The 17,206-nt window shown below is 35.3% G+C and overlaps 1 protein-coding gene across 6 annotated transcripts in view; it reads left to right on the top strand.

Moving 5' to 3' along the window:
* TLL1 (tolloid like 1) overlaps positions 1-17,206 on the top strand; it is a 131,249-nt gene that overhangs the window by 59,728 nt on the left and 54,315 nt on the right. For 4 of the 6 annotated variants that reach the window (XR_009747244.1, XM_061475427.1, XM_061475438.1 and 1 more), the window contains 4 exons: positions 3,375-3,455; positions 5,713-5,865; positions 7,892-8,009; positions 16,777-16,955. Coding sequence is in view for 4 of the 6 variants with exons in the window: in XM_061475427.1 (XP_061331411.1) it covers positions 3,375-3,455; positions 5,713-5,865; positions 7,892-8,009; positions 16,777-16,955 (531 nt within the window). In the remaining 2 variants the exon portion in view is untranslated. Of the gene's footprint in view, positions 1-3,374; positions 3,456-5,712; positions 5,866-7,891; positions 8,010-16,776; positions 16,956-17,206 lie in introns of those variants that run through there. The other 2 variants (XM_061475447.1, XM_061475453.1) reach the window with 2 other exon arrangements.

Here is a 17,206-nt window from a genome sequence, read left to right as displayed (position 1 = left end):
GACCTGTACCCAGATTTAGAAGCAACACAATAACGTCATTCTTGCTAGAATTTGCCTTGTCTAAAAAACAAATATCTGATTTGTGTCACTGATTTGTACATTCATAACTGGTAAACTTTCAGCTTATGGTTCTGGAAAAGCCAAGTTACTTACGAAAAGTTTGGGCAAAAATGCCATTAGATGTTTAAATGCATAATTGAAATTTATTTTCTATTAAGCATGTTTTATGTGTTCCTGAAGTACTATTAACTTGATTCCTGATATGTGGAAATGGGATCACCTTGAGGAATAAGCAGAAAGGAATTTTTGAGAACAAAGGAAAAAAAAATGTTAACCATTCAATATCGATATATTTAAAATATTTTTACTCTTCCTAGTTAGAAGTCATGATTAGACTATTTTTTATAACAACTTTAAAGGGAGATAAAATAAATTTTCAAGCCAATTGTGTTTTCAAGGCAGGAACACCTTTGATCATTCCTAGGTCAGGACTGGATTGAAAAATGTTAATGGAGTCAGTGGTTTCCCTGCCTCACTTTCCCCCCCAAAAATAGCTTTAATTGGCTTCAAAGATATTTCAGGCACTAGTTTTGCTGACAAAATGTAGAGAGCAAGGTTGGTCATTTCCCCTTAAAATGGATGCAGTCAAGTGATTTCTTTGGCCTGCTGACTTTCTTTTTCCTTCTTGCTTTTCTATATTTTTTATTCTTTTTAACTGCACAGTTATTTCTTTGTCAGTTGCAACTGAAAGAATATACATTTTTAAGCTGTTTCTAAAGAATATTTAATATTCTGTTATTTTATATTCTTTCCTTACCTGTCTGAGATTTGTGAATTATTTTTCCTGTAGACAGTATCCCATTCAGGATATTGAGTCACCCTATTAAGGATTACTAATGCAGTTGGATCAAATTTTTCTACCTTTATTGCACAAGGAGAATCAATGCAACTGCAGTGGTCACTGGGACTCGACTTTGTAGAACAAACTCTGCTGAAATTAATAATTTTGTAATAGCATTCAGTGAACCCTCAACGGTCTTGATTTTTCTAAAAACAGGATTCGAGACCTCAATTTTGCACTTTATATATGTAATTATTTTTCTAAATTTATGTCATTTTGTTGCATTAACAAGGAATTTAGCTGGGTTTTGCAAACTGCACAGCCTAGGGTGCTTTTTTCCTTTTAACTTCCAAGAGACTAAATTGTCAACAACTGACTAGTTAATATTAGGTATAGACATAAAATGTCTGTAAAATAGAAGATAAATTAATATTTTACCTAAGTTACAGACACAATGACAATTAAGTACAAGCTTGATTTCTTAACAGTTTCTCTTGTTGACCTTCACAAAGTACAGGTGACACCAGGTAGAAGAGTTAGATGCTTGGGTGTAAACCATCAGGATGAAGCTACAGAGTTGCATTTTTCATTGCAACTACTAATTAAAATCCTGACGCTATCAGGTTCTGATTCACATTAGCTGACACTCCGTTTGGTGAGGATTATCTGCCTAGATCTGCAGGGTCAGATACTTAGTCTGTAAGCTTCTCAGAGTGTGGCTCTGTCATTTTATTTGTCCTTTCTTCTGAGCAATAGGCATAATCACTGTAAACAGACACAACAATAAAGCTGATAAGATTCTTGTGTGTATTATCATTCCAAACTGCCAAAAGTATCCTCTTTTTCCTGCCTGAACTGTGAGAAGATGCAGCAAATGTGATTGATTTTGCTTAAAAATTTTTTTTTAGACTGTGTTTTGGCAAGGCTGCATATTATTCATATAAGAAAGATTAGTTATGTGGGATACTTTTTTTTCTTTAGTTTTTCACTAAATAGACTACGCAGGCTGTTTTAACACAGTAATGCTAGTTTAATAATTTTTTCTAGAAATAATTATAAGGCAATAGTTTCTTTAAGTAAATAATGGATTCTTTGTCTTTTTTTTTTCTATTACATCTGACAATTGATGCTTTTAGGGATATTTTAGAATTAATTTGGAATCTTTAGCTATATGCCTTTTCTAATAAGATGAATGTTAAAATGAGAGACAATTGCGTTATTGATGATCAATACAAGGGATGGAATTGTTATGTACTCTGTGGTGTATATTATAGTTACCATGTAACTTGTTGGCAAGGAATGTGTTGAACTATTACCTCATCTATATAAAATGCTTTAAAAAATTTGGAAAATTTTTCTCAAGGGAGCCAAGCAACTATGTGACAGTGTAATCCAAATAATTAGGCACATTGTTATTCACTGAGCAGCCACACTAACTAACTTGCCTTATATGGAATTTTCTCATCTGTAATATAATTTCTAGTTGCTGTTTGATAAATATATTCTCGATATATATATATATATTGGCAGCTTTTATGGGAAGTTGGGAAAGGTCTTTTTAGTGGCAGTTGCAGGTTTCAATGGTCCTTTAATTTCTATCATTTTACTTTTGCTGTTGTAAAGTAGCCTGAAAAATCTCTTGTCCTGTAACAGATAGTGAATACAGCCTATTACAAACTTCATAAAATCACAAAACTTTCTGAACAATTCGGAATGATTTATTGACTAGTGCAGCATTATCCTTTCTTCTGTTTTGCTGGTGTTTACAAAATCACTTGCAGCCACAAAAGGATTTTCTGTGAAGGGGCTATGTGGCGGATGCATCAAATGTATGCAGTAAACCTAGGGATGTGTTGCATTTCTGTAAATGGCATGGTAGATGTTCAGTAGCTTAGTTTTTCTTGCTTATTGATGGCTGAAATGACAGACATATATATGCCTACAACGTCTTACTGCAATATACACCAGCATGTAATGTTTCAAAGCCTTTAGAATACATTGACATCTCTTTGCAAAGAAAGAAAACTAAAGCTTTCATGACAAAATCAGCCATATTAAGCTTGTTTCAGTTTTGTTGTTTTTTTTCAGATGAAATTTTGGGTGTTTGCTTTCCCTCTTTCACCTCCCTTGAAATGAGAAGATTATGGCATGCATTCAGGAAATTTCTGTGAGAGTAAGCCTTTTAGCTGTCAATCAATATAGCTCTGAGGATGTCAAGGTCACCAGGAAGAAAAAAGCTCCAAATAATAATTAGATGATGTAATTGTCATGACTAGTCTGAATAGCAAAGATGTGTTGGCTTACATTCTGGAATGCATATTAGAAAGTTTTCAGCTAAAAATGTATCTTTATTTCATTGTCAAGAAGAATTTGTATGTGAATCATTGAAGAATGTTAAACTTCCTTTAAGATACATCGAAGTTTTTATGGGGTACTTTCTAATCTCTCCAGGCTATATAGGTGATGTAGGTGTAAGATTCCATCATTTTAACTTTTGTAAAATGCTTTTTGTTTTTTCCTTTTCTTTTTAAAGGTGGCTTTGGAGAGCATGGAAAGTCAAAAAAAAGAGGTGCCCTCTATCAGCTTATAGACAGGATAAGAAGATTTGGCTCTGGTATTGTCACTGTTTAAATTAGCAGTTTGCCTGATGTGATAACGTATCATGAACATTAATGATGATAGTACTTTAACACTTTAAAGCCGTATTACTATTGGCATAAACAAACTATAAGATAAATAGTACAGGAATAATAATGATTAGCTCTTTGTTGCAGTTTCTTAGAGATTTATTTCCAGCATCAAATCTGGAAGCTAAAATATGCAGTTTTAAATCTCAAAAATTACTTAGCCTTTTTCAGTAGCTGTGTTCATAGTTATCAGTTCTACTGATATCAGTACAATGTCTTTTCAGCACAGGTAGGCTATGCTGCATAGCTGCTAATTTTATCAGTATTTTTCCTGGACCCAGTTGAGGCATTCTGATAATTCAGATTGTGTTTGAAGCATTTATGGCGGTGGACAAACACATTTTTATACTAGTCATAAACTTGTTAGTATGAACGCAGCTGAATTCAGCTGCCTATATAAGTGGGATCCCCAGTAATACTGGCTGAATTTACTCACCATATTTGATGCGAGGAGATATCACTTCAATGTCATGAAACTTCAACCTCAAATAGGAAAAACTATGGAACTCCATTATAATCACACCACATTATGCCTAAATGCATCAGTGCATATTTTGCAAGATTAGCCAGAGCACAGTAACTGACTTTGTATATGTGCTCTGGTATAGAATCTTCATTCTTTTTAAGATAATTGCAATTTTAGTATTGTATAAATACTTGTCATCTTTTGCATGCAATTTGGCATACATTTCTTCTAGTTTAAAAAAAAAAATTTTGAACAGTAAAACATATATATTAACATGTTATACAGTTCAGTAATGACTGTATATTAAGTGTAAGAATAGTTCTCTGAAGTTTTTACTTGTGTTGTAGACTGTTGTGTAATTCTCATTGACATACTTATTTAATGACAAGGGTAAGTTATTTGCTTTACCTGAGTTTTATTTAAACCCTGAAATGTTCAATATCATTCCTGTAATAACTTATGTGTTAGCTGTTACGAAGGCAGACTTTCCTTCTGTGTACCAAGAGCTTTCTCCCTGCCTTCTTCTGTAGCTTCTTCCCTTTCTTCCTTTTTCTACTCTCCCAGCCCTGAGGCTATGCCAGGATACCATACCATGACCCTGCCTGGAATCCTCCTTCGTTCTGACATAGCCATTAACAGTTAGGAAGAGCTGCTATCACAGGGAATACTCATAGAGGGAAGGTGTATTCTTCAATGAGGAATAAGACTTGAACCCCACTGAGTAGGATTTGTTGATTGGCTTTCAAGTGATCTGTTTTAATCAGCTGCCCTTCTGAATTGCTTTAGAAGAAACACCTGTTGTGGTGTACAAATCCTTGTCTCACTATCCTCATCCTTTCTTTGTCACAGTTAAGTTTCAGCAGATTTGAGAAAGATTTGTAATGGGATGAATGATGGTAACACCTCTGAAAATAGAAGACATAATTTAGTCTTGTGAAGAAATTCCAGCCATGAGTAAAATAGTTATTCATAGCATTCCCAAAGCTCATTTATGAAAAAATTGTATTTGCATCCTGTAGTGTTGTAAAACGAAAGTCTTTCATCTGAAAATGTATCTAGAGGTAATAGCTTCAGATGCTGGAACTTGGAGAAAGAAATGACCCTCTGACTTTTTCTGTATGTATACAACTTTGCAAATAATTGAGATTCTTTTTGCTTGTAATTCCTGACAATAAAAGCCTGTCTGCTACTTTAAGAAATTCTTTCTGTCAAGTGCTTTAAGGGTGATCACACACTTGCTTTTTCCAGATCTTGCAATAAAAATGGAGACAGCGAATGCCTTGATTATTTTGGTTCTGACCAAAGTCTTTCCTCCTTTGCTGAAAAAACCCAAATTAAAAACATAAAAAAACCCTAAACAAACAAACCAAGCCTAACACAGGGAGTGTGATTAACAAAGCACAAAACAAAAAAAAACCCACAAACAAAAAAACCCTATTATTAAATAAGAAAATTTAGATGAAATTATGTAATATACCTTCAAGTGGTTAAATGTAGATGCAAATAGTTACTGTAGGTATGTTGGAGAAAACAAAAAGACTTAGGCTCTTCATTTTGAGCATGTCTCAGAAAACCAAGTAATGATAGGCTGTTGCATAACAGCAGTCTCCTACTTTTAAAGGGCATAAAGAAATAATCTGACTTTAACCTTCTGGATAATAACTGTTCCTTTTTTCTTGTGTCTATGATCTCATTCAGTGTTTTAATTATCATTACAGGCTTTGAGCAAAATAATACATCTAAAGGAAGAACTACTGTAAAATTCTCAGGGAAAAATGAGAAAAGCAGATTTCCCAGAGCTGCTACATCACGAACAGAAAGAATATGGCCAGGGGGTGTCATTCCATATGTAATAGGTGGAAATTTCACTGGTAAGCTTTGTGCTTTGGATGGGAAGAAAGAATATGATTTTTTTTTTTAATTGCCTTTTTTTCTTTTTCTTTTTTTTTTGTTAATGATTTTTTGGTAAAGTCATGCTGTGGAAGTCAGTAGAAGGGTTCCTGTTGGATCAGGCCTGAAATACATCTGTTCTGAACATATTAGTCATACTTCAAAAAGTTGTTCCCAAAGGCAAGCTACATAATAAAAATGTATAACTATGTTTCAGAACGGGAAGGCTCTTTTTCTTTGCCTAATATTTCTCATAGCATGTTTGTTTTCAAGAGCCTAAGTAACAGAATGTCATGAAATCTGTTTTTTAACAAGTGCAGGATATTTAGCACAAGAATATAACTAATTTAACTTGTGTGACGTGTTCTGCTAGAATGATTTCACTCAACAAACTGACTCAAATGTATTTTGTTATTCCTCGCTTTGGTTTTCAGATGGGTACACACAGACATTATATATGACAAGAACAAAGACTGACTGCAAAATAAATGTAGTCCTTAGCAGAAAACTGTAGAAAAAGTTTAAAACATTTGTTAACCCTGAAAAATGTAAATGGATCAATATCAATGTGGATGTAAGAGTTAACTTAAAACAAAAAAGGAGGGAGAGAAGCAAAGATGGCTGGGAAAAGATAAATAATAATATTTACTGAGTGCAGTAATAAAGGAAATCAAAAGAAACGTGTAATGCTCACACACTGAATGCCTGTGTATATGGAGAAACCAGTGTCATTCATTTCAAACTGACAGCTACATTCAGACTTTTATTTTGGGTATTTACATAGTACTATACCAAATGTGACCTTTGCATTAGGATTACCATCTTCTGAAATAGTGGTAGGAAACTAAATGAAGCGTATCATATCAAACATTTTACCTTTTTCATAATGAAAGATAAATTCTAAAGCGTGGAAAACATTGCTTAAAGATAAAAGAAAAGGGCAAGATGGGATGAAATAACCTTTAATTTTTAGGATCTGATATGATTTGAACTTGCTAGTTTTATGCACTTAGAGGTTTTGTTTTTTTTTTCAGTTTAAAAAAGTGTGTTTGTTTTAATTATAGTGTGTTGTAACATGCATCTTTTGTAACATGCAAAGCTTGCAAGGTGGATGCATTTCTGCTAGCATATTCATGCCAAATTGTAAAGCTTGTGTATTTCCAGCTCACAAGCAATACAGCTATATTCTCAGGTGCTGCCTCTATGTTAATAAGCCTTGTCTTTTGTTACTCAATGAAATTACATTCCTATACTATCTGAAGTACTGTATAATTACTGGCTTTGTGTTTTATGGTGAGAGCTGGCCTGCCTGCTTCTGGATCTAGCATGTATTTTTGATTGTTTCTGAATGTGTTTCTCATTTTTTAAAACAATATCTAGGTATGCTTAGTATTGTACCAAATTAATTTACACCTTTTGGTGGATCAGTTGATTTCTGAAGGACCTTGATGTAAAGAAGTGCAGGGTGGTCCTTGGTCAAGACAGTGTTATTTAAATCAAATGACTTGTCTGGTGTGCCTGTTTGCATGGCTTAGGTTAAACTGGTCTCCAGATTGCATTTTTTATTTTTTTTTTTATCTTCTAGCTAGATAGTCAGGATCCAGAGATCCTCAATTATTTTCCTTTTCTTTCTTTTTTTTTTTTCAAGTGGCCCACTTCATAATTTCATCTAGGAAATTGCTTAGCAAATATGCTAATACAAGCACATAAGCAACACTGTATTGTGCTGTCTTCCTCTGGTGTAACATAAATGTGCTTTTAATTAGAGTTTTTATGTTTCCTAGAGTGTGTCAGGTAGTTTTGGTCCCCTTGGAAGCAGATACATTATGACAAGCTGATGGTCTGGTATCCCTTTAATTGTAATCTGGCAGTGCATGGGACTGCTGGGACACAGGCCTTCATGATCCAGTGCCTTCTTCCAGGCTTATATTTCTAGTATTGAAATCTGATTTTAAGGAACAAGACACAGTTAGAAAAGTCTCTTATCTCATACAATTATTCTTCTAGGCACCCAGCGCGCCATGTTCAAACAGGCTATGCGGCACTGGGAAAAGTACACGTGTGTTACGTTTATTGAACGAAGCGATGAAGAAAGTTATATTGTATTTACATACAGACCGTGTGGGTAAGTGTGTATGTATGGTAACATACGTGCTTTCAACATTTTGGCATGTTTGTCAGCTTTGAAGTTAAAAGTGAATATGTATTTCACAGGCAAATGAATAGTTACTGCATTTAAATGATACGTGTTCTGCTTGGCTGTAGGTTCAGTGCGAATAGCAACTTTCTGACGTTACACCTCTTTTGTCTATTTCTAGATACAGTGATTCTGGTAGATATGGGATTTTGGTAGAAATGGAAAGTAGAGAATAATTGTGATGGTTCCCTTTCACTCACAGAGGTAGAAAGCAATGTGAATTTAAATGGAATGTGAAAGATGTAAGTGGTCTCAGGCACTTTAGAAAGAGAAGTATGGGGATATCTACAGAGGTCTTGGTTTTGTGAAAAGTAAACAGCTTCAAAGTGCCCAAAGTCAAATGATGGAAAATCTCTCCAGCCAAAGCATTGTTCCTTAGGCTGGTTGATGCGTCATGCAATCAAGTCACTTTAGGGTGAAGGCTGGCTTATAACCAATACTCGGTGTCTACTTTCAAAGTCACCATTATCTTTTACAGTTGATGTTGTTTTATTCATGGGTACTTCACAAATTACAAATAATTTACAAAGGCTGTAACAAGTTAGAAATAAAAACAAAGTAGAATGTGGCTATATGAATAGTCTACCAGTGATGAAAAAAAAAATCAGGCTAAACAGAAAGGTCAGTTGAATGACTTTTTGGGGGGTCCTGAATCCATAAGCCATTTCACAAAGAGCCAGATAAATAAGAATGTATCTTCTCTGGGTGAATAGGAGCCATTGTGCACTAAACATCGGCATACAGTGCTGATGCAGGATTTTCCATGGAAAGAGCCCAGACAAAAGTGACACCAAACCATCTGCAAACACTTTCTGCTGCATGGCCAGTCGTATTGAAATTAATCTTGGTTCTTTCCCATAGCACCCTGCTGTGTTGGTTTGTTAGCACATTGTGTCATTATTGTTTCCAGTACCATGGCAGCTAACGTTCACAGATGAGGGAGACTTTATTGTACTTAGCACTGTTCAAATTAAAAACTAAATTATAAACCTTGCCCCAAAGAGCACAGAGTCAAAACATAACACATTTAATGAAACAGCAAGTGGATGCAGTCATATATGTAGAAATTCAGGTGGCAAGATCTGAAAATGTCTCAGATAACAGCATTAGTACACTAGCAAGTGAAGTGTGATTGAGCCTTTGAAACATTAAGGATATTTTCAAGGAGTGTAATACATTACTTCTTGCAGCAGTTCATGGGAAGCTCATCCCAGAAGGGCAGTGATGAAAAAGCGTGTTTGAAATACTCTTAAATGTTCATATATCAGAAATGAATGAGAGATGTTCTGATTACCGTTGTCACATAGAACTGTGAAAGGATCTCAGAAAGGTGTCTAATGTATTCTTAAGACAAACAGCTATACCTAAGTTACTGCTGATACATGCTTGTCCAATTTGTTTCTAAAACCCGCAAAAAATGAATACTTCGTGGCTTGTTAGGAAATGTATTGCTTCACTGTCCTTAAAATAAGAAATGTAGGAAGTTGAGGCAGTATTTTTGGTCATAGCTAAACCAGATATTTCTTGCTGCAACTTTAGCTTTTCCTGCTCACCATGGCCATAGAAAATAAATTATTCCTCTTTCTTTTTCAAAGGTATCTATTACATACTTTGAGACTGTTATTATGTCCAGTCTCAGTTTCTTTTTCTTTTAGAATAGAAAACACCTAATTAATTTAATCTTTCCTGGTAAATTGTGTTTTTTAGGCCTTTGATCACATAGTTATTCTCTTTGGGATTCTTTCCAGCTAGTCCACATCTTCCTTGAAATTGAGGACCTAAAACTAGAGCATGTTTGTTCAGAAGGACCACTACCTCTGCTAAGCCAGTGCTAGAGTTAATTCATAGATCCTGTAGTCTCTCTTTCCACTTGGGTACCTAAGCATGATGCCTCCCTGTTTCTCAACAGCTGCCACATTTGACTTGTGGTCTATTGGGATGTGACTCCAAATTCTTCAGTGAGAAAAGCCAGAATTCTTTCCACAGCACTGATACCCCACCACTGGTTCCATCATGTGCCATGCTTTGCATGTGGTGTCTCAGAACACCAAAAAATTCTGTGTTTCCCTTTTCAGATCTCTTACCTTTTAAAGTTATTATCAGTTCCAGGCTTGTCTTCATGCTGTTTTTTCATACTGCAAGTTTAAAGAGCGTCTTCTCTGTCTTCACTTCATATAATATTCCAGGCATCTTTATAACCACCCCTTTCTATTAGGGTTCTCTATTTTACTTATTGGAAGCTTGTGTGGAAAACTGCCTAAAACTTTACAGCTGGATCCCTTTTCACATCAGAATAATTTGATTTGTTGCAGTCTAAATCTATAATTATTTGTCAACATGTCTTGTTTATTTAACCTGATTTTGAGAATGGTTACTTATTGAAGTACTGTTTCTTAGTACAGCTGAAACAGTTGGTAGTTTGAAATTTCATAATTACTCATACTCATTTGTACCCGTTAGCTGCAGATGTGAGAATAAGAATACAATGTTAAGATATTAGTGTTTATGATTCTTCTACCAAAGCATTAATATCTATTACAGCAAATATTTATGCAGCTAGTTGATCAGGGCAAATAAAACTGATCTGTGAAGAGGTTCAAAACACTTTTTGTTCACTACTTCTTCTCTACCCTTATGTTTCTTGCTGTTAGATAGGAAGTGCCTGAAGACACAGTCAATATACATCTCTATGCAAAGCCAAAAAGGGGGCAGCAAGCTGGGTTGACCTCTAGTCTTAATAAATATTACTGAGTACAAGATTAAGCTTCTTTTTTTTTATACAGTGAAATAAAAAAAAAAGAGCAATAAGTCATATTGCACTGGCATCTCAGCATGCTTTTGATCTGACTTTGGGGAAATTTTTGTTCTCTTAAGTACTAAAGACTGAAGTACTTTTTATGACAAACTTTAGATGACTTATTACAATCGTTACTGTATCCACTCACATGGGTGTTTGACAAAGCTGTCCGAGATACAGAAAAGTCAAATATCTGTCATGTTCTTCCCCAAACATGTAGACTAAACAGCTTCTGAATCTTTTAATGCTGTTTTGAGCTTAATGGTGTATTAAATAGACATTACAGGCAAGCTTTTTAAGTTGGTGAAACAGGTAAAGTTATTGCCCGAGGTACAGTTTTGCAGCATTCTTTAGCTTTAAGAAGGATTACATGTTATAAAAGGTGCTCAATCACTTTTATGGAATGAGAAGAAATTCAGGGTTGTGCTAAATACAGGTGGGCTGACTCGTTCTCAGGTGGTAATTAACTCAAGCAGCTGGCGCTCTTCCTGCCTACAGCAGTTGGCACAGCTTCTCTGCTGGTGGTGGCATGGCCTGCAGGATGGGTGTGGCGGAGGCACAGGTAATCGGTTGCCAAAACCCAGTGCATTAACATAAACTCAGTGAGTGGTGATTTACGTTAATACACTAGGATAGGCAGCTGTTGACTGAGGGGTGGATTCAGTTGGCTCTTCTTTATGTAGTGTTGAGGTGGTCATCCCCATTGAGCAGGTGAAGAAGCAGTAGCTGCTTCTGCCAACACAACAGGTTTTCTTAGAGCGGTGAATTGGGACTTTTAGTAACCATGATTGCATTGATCCCTGAAAAATAAGTAAATTCATCAAGCCAGGTCATAGCTGATACCTCCTTTTTGCGGAATGAGTTAAACTTGTGACTGAGAGGTGTTGTTTTTTTTTTGCCAAGAAAAAAAAAAATCAGGTTCTTCAGTGAGATTTTTTGAAAGAATTCTATGAACTTCTTTCTCTTGCATTGAGTAACATGTAGGTGATGATATGCAGCCCTAGTATGTTTATGAAGTTCTGTAGTTTTCCACAGCTTCATGTAGTCAGTGCCATGGAAAGCTGATGTTATGATTTATGAGGATTCTTTTATATTATTACATTCTGAAGAGTGCAGCTGTTAAAAAAGTACTACATTGACCCTACCCAATTCTTTCTTCTTTCATATTAATTTAAGAGTATTTTTGACAGTAGCTGCGAAATAGTATTACTTAAAAGAGTGTATTGTTCCAGTCGCTTCATTTTCTGTCATTTTTTTTTTTCTCTTTGCTTGCCATCATTGATCAGCTAGACTGATTAAGTGGAATTAGAGATTCATAAATAGTTACTGTCTCCAACTGCTGTCTGGTGCAATAAAGATTAAAGAGATGAGGAGCTTTAAAAGCTGCCAGTTGACTCAATTTAAAGGGAAAGACAGGTGCTTATACAGCACAGAGAGGTCTTGGTCTTTTGCCAAACACACCTGCGGTCAAACCCATGATATTATGAAATAATTTATACCATAGATGTATTAATTTATTGTTCTTTACATTTTGACTGGGTGCAATTGTGGAAGTGATCAGAATATTCTAGATTAACTGAATGAATCTGGTGTGCTTGACATGACTTTCACCCCAGCAAATCCTAAGGACTCTATGAGTGTGCACTGCTGCTATTTTGTTAATGTTAATGTTGATTTTCTTCAGCAAGGAAAGAAATACTCAATGAATTTGTGTATAATTGCTGGGAAGTACTTGAAATCTGTCAAGTAACCAGTGTTAAAGGAATTACCATACTCATCTGACTGCTTGTTTTTAGGAGTAGGCCAGTATTAAAATAACTCTGACTGTGTTGGGGTTTAGGTGTTCAGTATTAGACAACCTAGGGAAATATTATGTAAAAGGTTGCATTTAATTTTTTTTCTTCTGAAAAGAAAACATCTTTCAAATATGTCACTGAAATGCTCACCTTCTCTTGGTATTTTCATGACTATAATAGTAAAATGTGAAATTATTTTTGTAAGCACCTAAAAATCTTATCATCTGTGAAAAACCACTAAAAACTTTCAGAGGTGATCATAAGAACCTCTGGTTTTGAGTAAACAAGCAACTTTTTGATATTGTTACTTGTATTTGGTAAACTGGTTATTTACCATGTTTTCTTATAAAACCAAATTGTCTTAAGAGCTTTATGTGTTATAGTAGACATTTTGTTGTTCTGCTATTATTGCATAGCTATTGCCTGACCTTTTCCAAGACACAGGGCACAGTCTTAAAAGGTTAAATCCTCTTTTGGTCCAAACGAAGTAAAAAGGACAGGAAGAGAGAGGCTGTAGTTAAAATTTTGTTGTTTTGTTGTTTGTTTTTTTTCCCTTGCTGTGAATAGTGTCAGTAAAAGCAGAGCTGGAGACATTGCAGAGGGTACTGTATTTTCCAGTTTTTCCTTCTTCTCTAGTTGTCTCCAAAGTGTCACTTATATTGACAATCTATGAAATTTTTAAGCCACCAAATATGTCTTTGCTAGCTGTCTGGATTTCACCTAGGATGGAGTTGAAGCATATAACATACATAAAATCAGTAATACAAGCATGTTCAAACTAATGAAATTGTATTAGGTATTCTACAACCTACAGTCTTAATAACATATTGATTTGCTTTAAGCTATAAATAATGCTTAATGTTCTTTAGTTCTGCATTGCAATATTTCTTTATAGCGTTTCCAAGCAGTGGTAAACGGGAAGACTGAGCAGATGTTTTTAAACTGTTTTAAACTAAAGAGTCTGTTCTGCTTTTTCGTAATATTGCATGGTTATCCTAACTTTATTCTTATCAATCTTTCTTGCACTGCTATTATGTGTTGTATTCACATCATAAAGGTTTTGAAGTTATCCCCAAGGTATATTTTTCAGGGCTATAGATGAAAGGAGAACTAGATAAGTTAAAATTGGATGTGTAGCTGGGCTTGGAGGATTGTGGTTAAAAGCTTGGACTCACACTGTTACTGAAAGTGTAGTATCACAAAGGCCTATCCTGGGACCTGTCCTGTTTAGTCTTTATCAATGACCCACAAAGAAGTGATGGCATGTGCTCTCATTGGCTTTGCAGGTGTTGGGTGGAGGGACCAGATGATAGGCTAAATGGAACTCTAATATGAAAAAGATGACATGCTGACCAGAATGTGGATTGCTTAATTTGATTGATTCTTATGTTTTCTACCATGGTTTCCTTTAGACAGCTAAGGCAAATGCCACATCCTCCTTGCTTCAGAGTGTTCAAAGATAGGATGCAGTGTTTTCTAAAAGATTTGAAGTCTGGGACCTAGGAACTCTGATAAACTTATTCAGTGTACATAATGTCTATGACAGTGAATTGGGAATTCTATACTGAGAAGATCTTTAATGGTTTTTTAAATAAATGAACTTTTCTGAATGAAGAGTTACAGAAAATTCTGCCTTTTGCTCTAAGTGTGTACTCCAGCATTCCCTCTCTAAATGGATGGGACAGTAAATAACACTGTGAGGGAGGGTTTAAAAAAATCAACAAAACATGCCAACCTTCTTAAGATTCCAAACTATTTTCTCACTTGGGTGAGCACAAGTGACTAAGAGAGTGTATGAACTATGATAGTTTCCTTATTGCACAATAGACACATATTCAAATAGTTCAGTGACTACTGGAAGATAAAAACCCAGGTAAAATTGATCTTGAAAATATCTGTAGTGCTTGAATTATGTTTACATATTCACGTGTAGTCATAATATTTATTCTACAAACATGCAGTCTGAAAATATATCAAGCAAAACCATGTCAGCGTGTCAGGTGCAAAGGTGAAATCCACTGTGGCATCATAAGATAAAATGGTGTAACTGTTCTAAATGTATATTTTAATCTTATTTCTGCCATCTGTTGCTCCTTTACATCACTTACGCTGTATTTTAGGGCACATCTTAAGGTATTTTTTCCCATTACTGTTATTTATATCAGTGTTCATGGTAATATTTCTATATCATAAATATTATAAGTAGTAATTTTGTGTTTATGTAGAGTGAGGGAAATACACAGACCAATACACAGTTTTTTTTTTTACTGTGTTCTGTGACAGTAGTACTTAAACCTGCAACCTTGACAATAGCACAGAGTTATAACAGGGAGTCTAAATTGCCATTGTTTTCATTTACCTGCCTTGAAGTGAGCTATCAAGGGAAGAAACCTTAAGAAATTAATTAAACATGGCATTGCACAACTCTAGCTGAAGCACTGAGCCTAATTCAATACTTTGACCTAAAAAGGTGATTTGTACCTATCCTTGGAACTAACCAAAGCACAAAGAAATCAGTTAACTTGTTTTGAGTGTGGAATACTTGGGAAGCAGTTGAGAGAGCAAGGAATGATTGTAATGTAAACAATAATTTTTCTGAACAGTATTTTCAAGCTTCAGAATTCTTGGTACAACCCTCCTAGGCTGCTGTTATACATTCTTCTATAAAGTAACTTGTGTAGCCTTTATAATTTTAAGATATTACTATAGTTTTTTGGTGTATCTTTCCTTGATTTTAACCATTAGTGCAAAGCCAGTGTATGCTTTACTAAGAACAGGAATCGTGAGCTGAAATTCCATGGCTGTACTTCTCTAATAGTCATATTTTAAAACTCTAGTTGTACTAGACTAACAAAAATCAATGAAGGAGACCAACCAGGACAGACACACAAAAATTAAAAGTCTCTTTGCCACCATAAAACCTGAAATGTAGGCCAATGATGGCTGTAGAATTTCATCTGCTATCAGTATTGTTCCCATAGCTGCTCTTCTTTTATTGCCCACAGAGGCATATGGAGGATGGGATCATTTTCCACACTAGCATCATTTTCCACACTCCTCAAGGACCAAATATATTGTGCTGTGGAAATGTTGCCTCCGAAAATGTGGGGTTTTGTATTGTTTTGTTTGGTTGGTTTGTTTGTTTTTAAAGGGGAAAAAGGAGGATGTAATCTGCTCAGTAAAATTACATTCCACATGACAGACTGCAGAATTTACAGAGCAGATACAGGAAATCAGGGTTTTACTAGGGAATATAATGAAGTCATGAAATATTTAAATCTTTAGAGGTGACAATGAATCAGCCTGTGAAACCTGAAGTTGTCTTCCATTTTGGCAGGATATGCTTTACTCTCCTTTCTCTCCTTTTGCTTGCAGAGTCAGCAGACTTTTTTTTTCCTAACCAAAAAAGCAGACATCTTGGATAAATGCTGACAGTGTGAATGCTGAAAAAGGCATCTCTGTTCCATAAGTTTACATTGGAATCATGGAAGTACAGTGAAACAGGAATGAAACATGAGAGCAGTTGTGAAGCAGGGTTTTTTGGGGGTTGTTTGTGTTGCTTTTTTTTTTGTTGCGCAAATACAACTTTCTGGGACTGAGGTTCCTATTGCAAGAAAACAGGAGTGGGGTCAAAAAATGTTTTGCATGTATTCAGAGCATTCAGCCTCATATTGTTTTTGCAAAAGATATTGTACATCAACCATAGTTAGAGAAATAAAAAGAAATGGAAAGGGTTTTCAAAGTGCCATCGCATCCCATTCAGCATGCCTTCCATCTATATTTTCAACTGCATGCAAATTTAGTATTTTAAAGGACTACTTGCATCACTTCTGCACCCTTTATAGATGGAACTAATGAAGTAGGGTGACTTTTCCGTTCAAAATAAAGCAAATTTATCAGATCTGAGTGAGCCAAGAGTCTGGTGAGTGTTGTCAAGCTGTGAGGTATGGCACAGAAGAAACCTTGTCTTTACTTATTCTTTCTGCTTCCCTCTGCATGATGATTTTTTTAATATAATATTTTCTCATGTTTTAAAAATTTCTTATAGGGTTTGTAGACGCATGTATGGAAACTGTCATCTGTGTTTGTGTTTTAATTACAGGTGCTGTTCTTATGTGGGTCGAAGGGGAAATGGCCCTCAGGCTATATCTATTGGCAAGAACTGTGATAAATTTGGTATAGTTGTCCATGAGTTGGGTCATGTGATAGGTTTTTGGCACGAACATACACGACCAGACCGTGATGACCATGTCACCATCATTAGAGAAAACATCCAGCCTGGTGAGATATTCTGATAATTATGGTGGGGGCTTTTATTGTGTGTGGGGGAACAGCCCAACCAAACCTGTTTAATTTTGGTGTTTCCTTCATCTGCTCAACTCCCTTAAATCTGAGTGCCGAATAGCAGAAATTAACTGAACAGCAAATGAGCATGTCTGCCTGCTATTCCTCTTAGCTAGACTGTTCTCAGCTGATTATAAATGAAATACTGAGACTAAAATACTGTCTTTTCTAATGATCTGGCCAAGTAG

This window comes from Pezoporus flaviventris, unplaced genomic scaffold, assembly GCF_033815535.1.
Source record: "Pezoporus flaviventris isolate CSIRO_AGI_PZ_B2104156 unplaced genomic scaffold, CSIRO_AGI_Pfla_v1 ptg000002l, whole genome shotgun sequence".
Lineage (NCBI taxonomy): Eukaryota > Metazoa > Chordata > Aves > Psittaciformes > Psittacidae > Pezoporus > Pezoporus flaviventris.
This window is presented reverse-complemented; position numbering and strand designations above follow the sequence as displayed.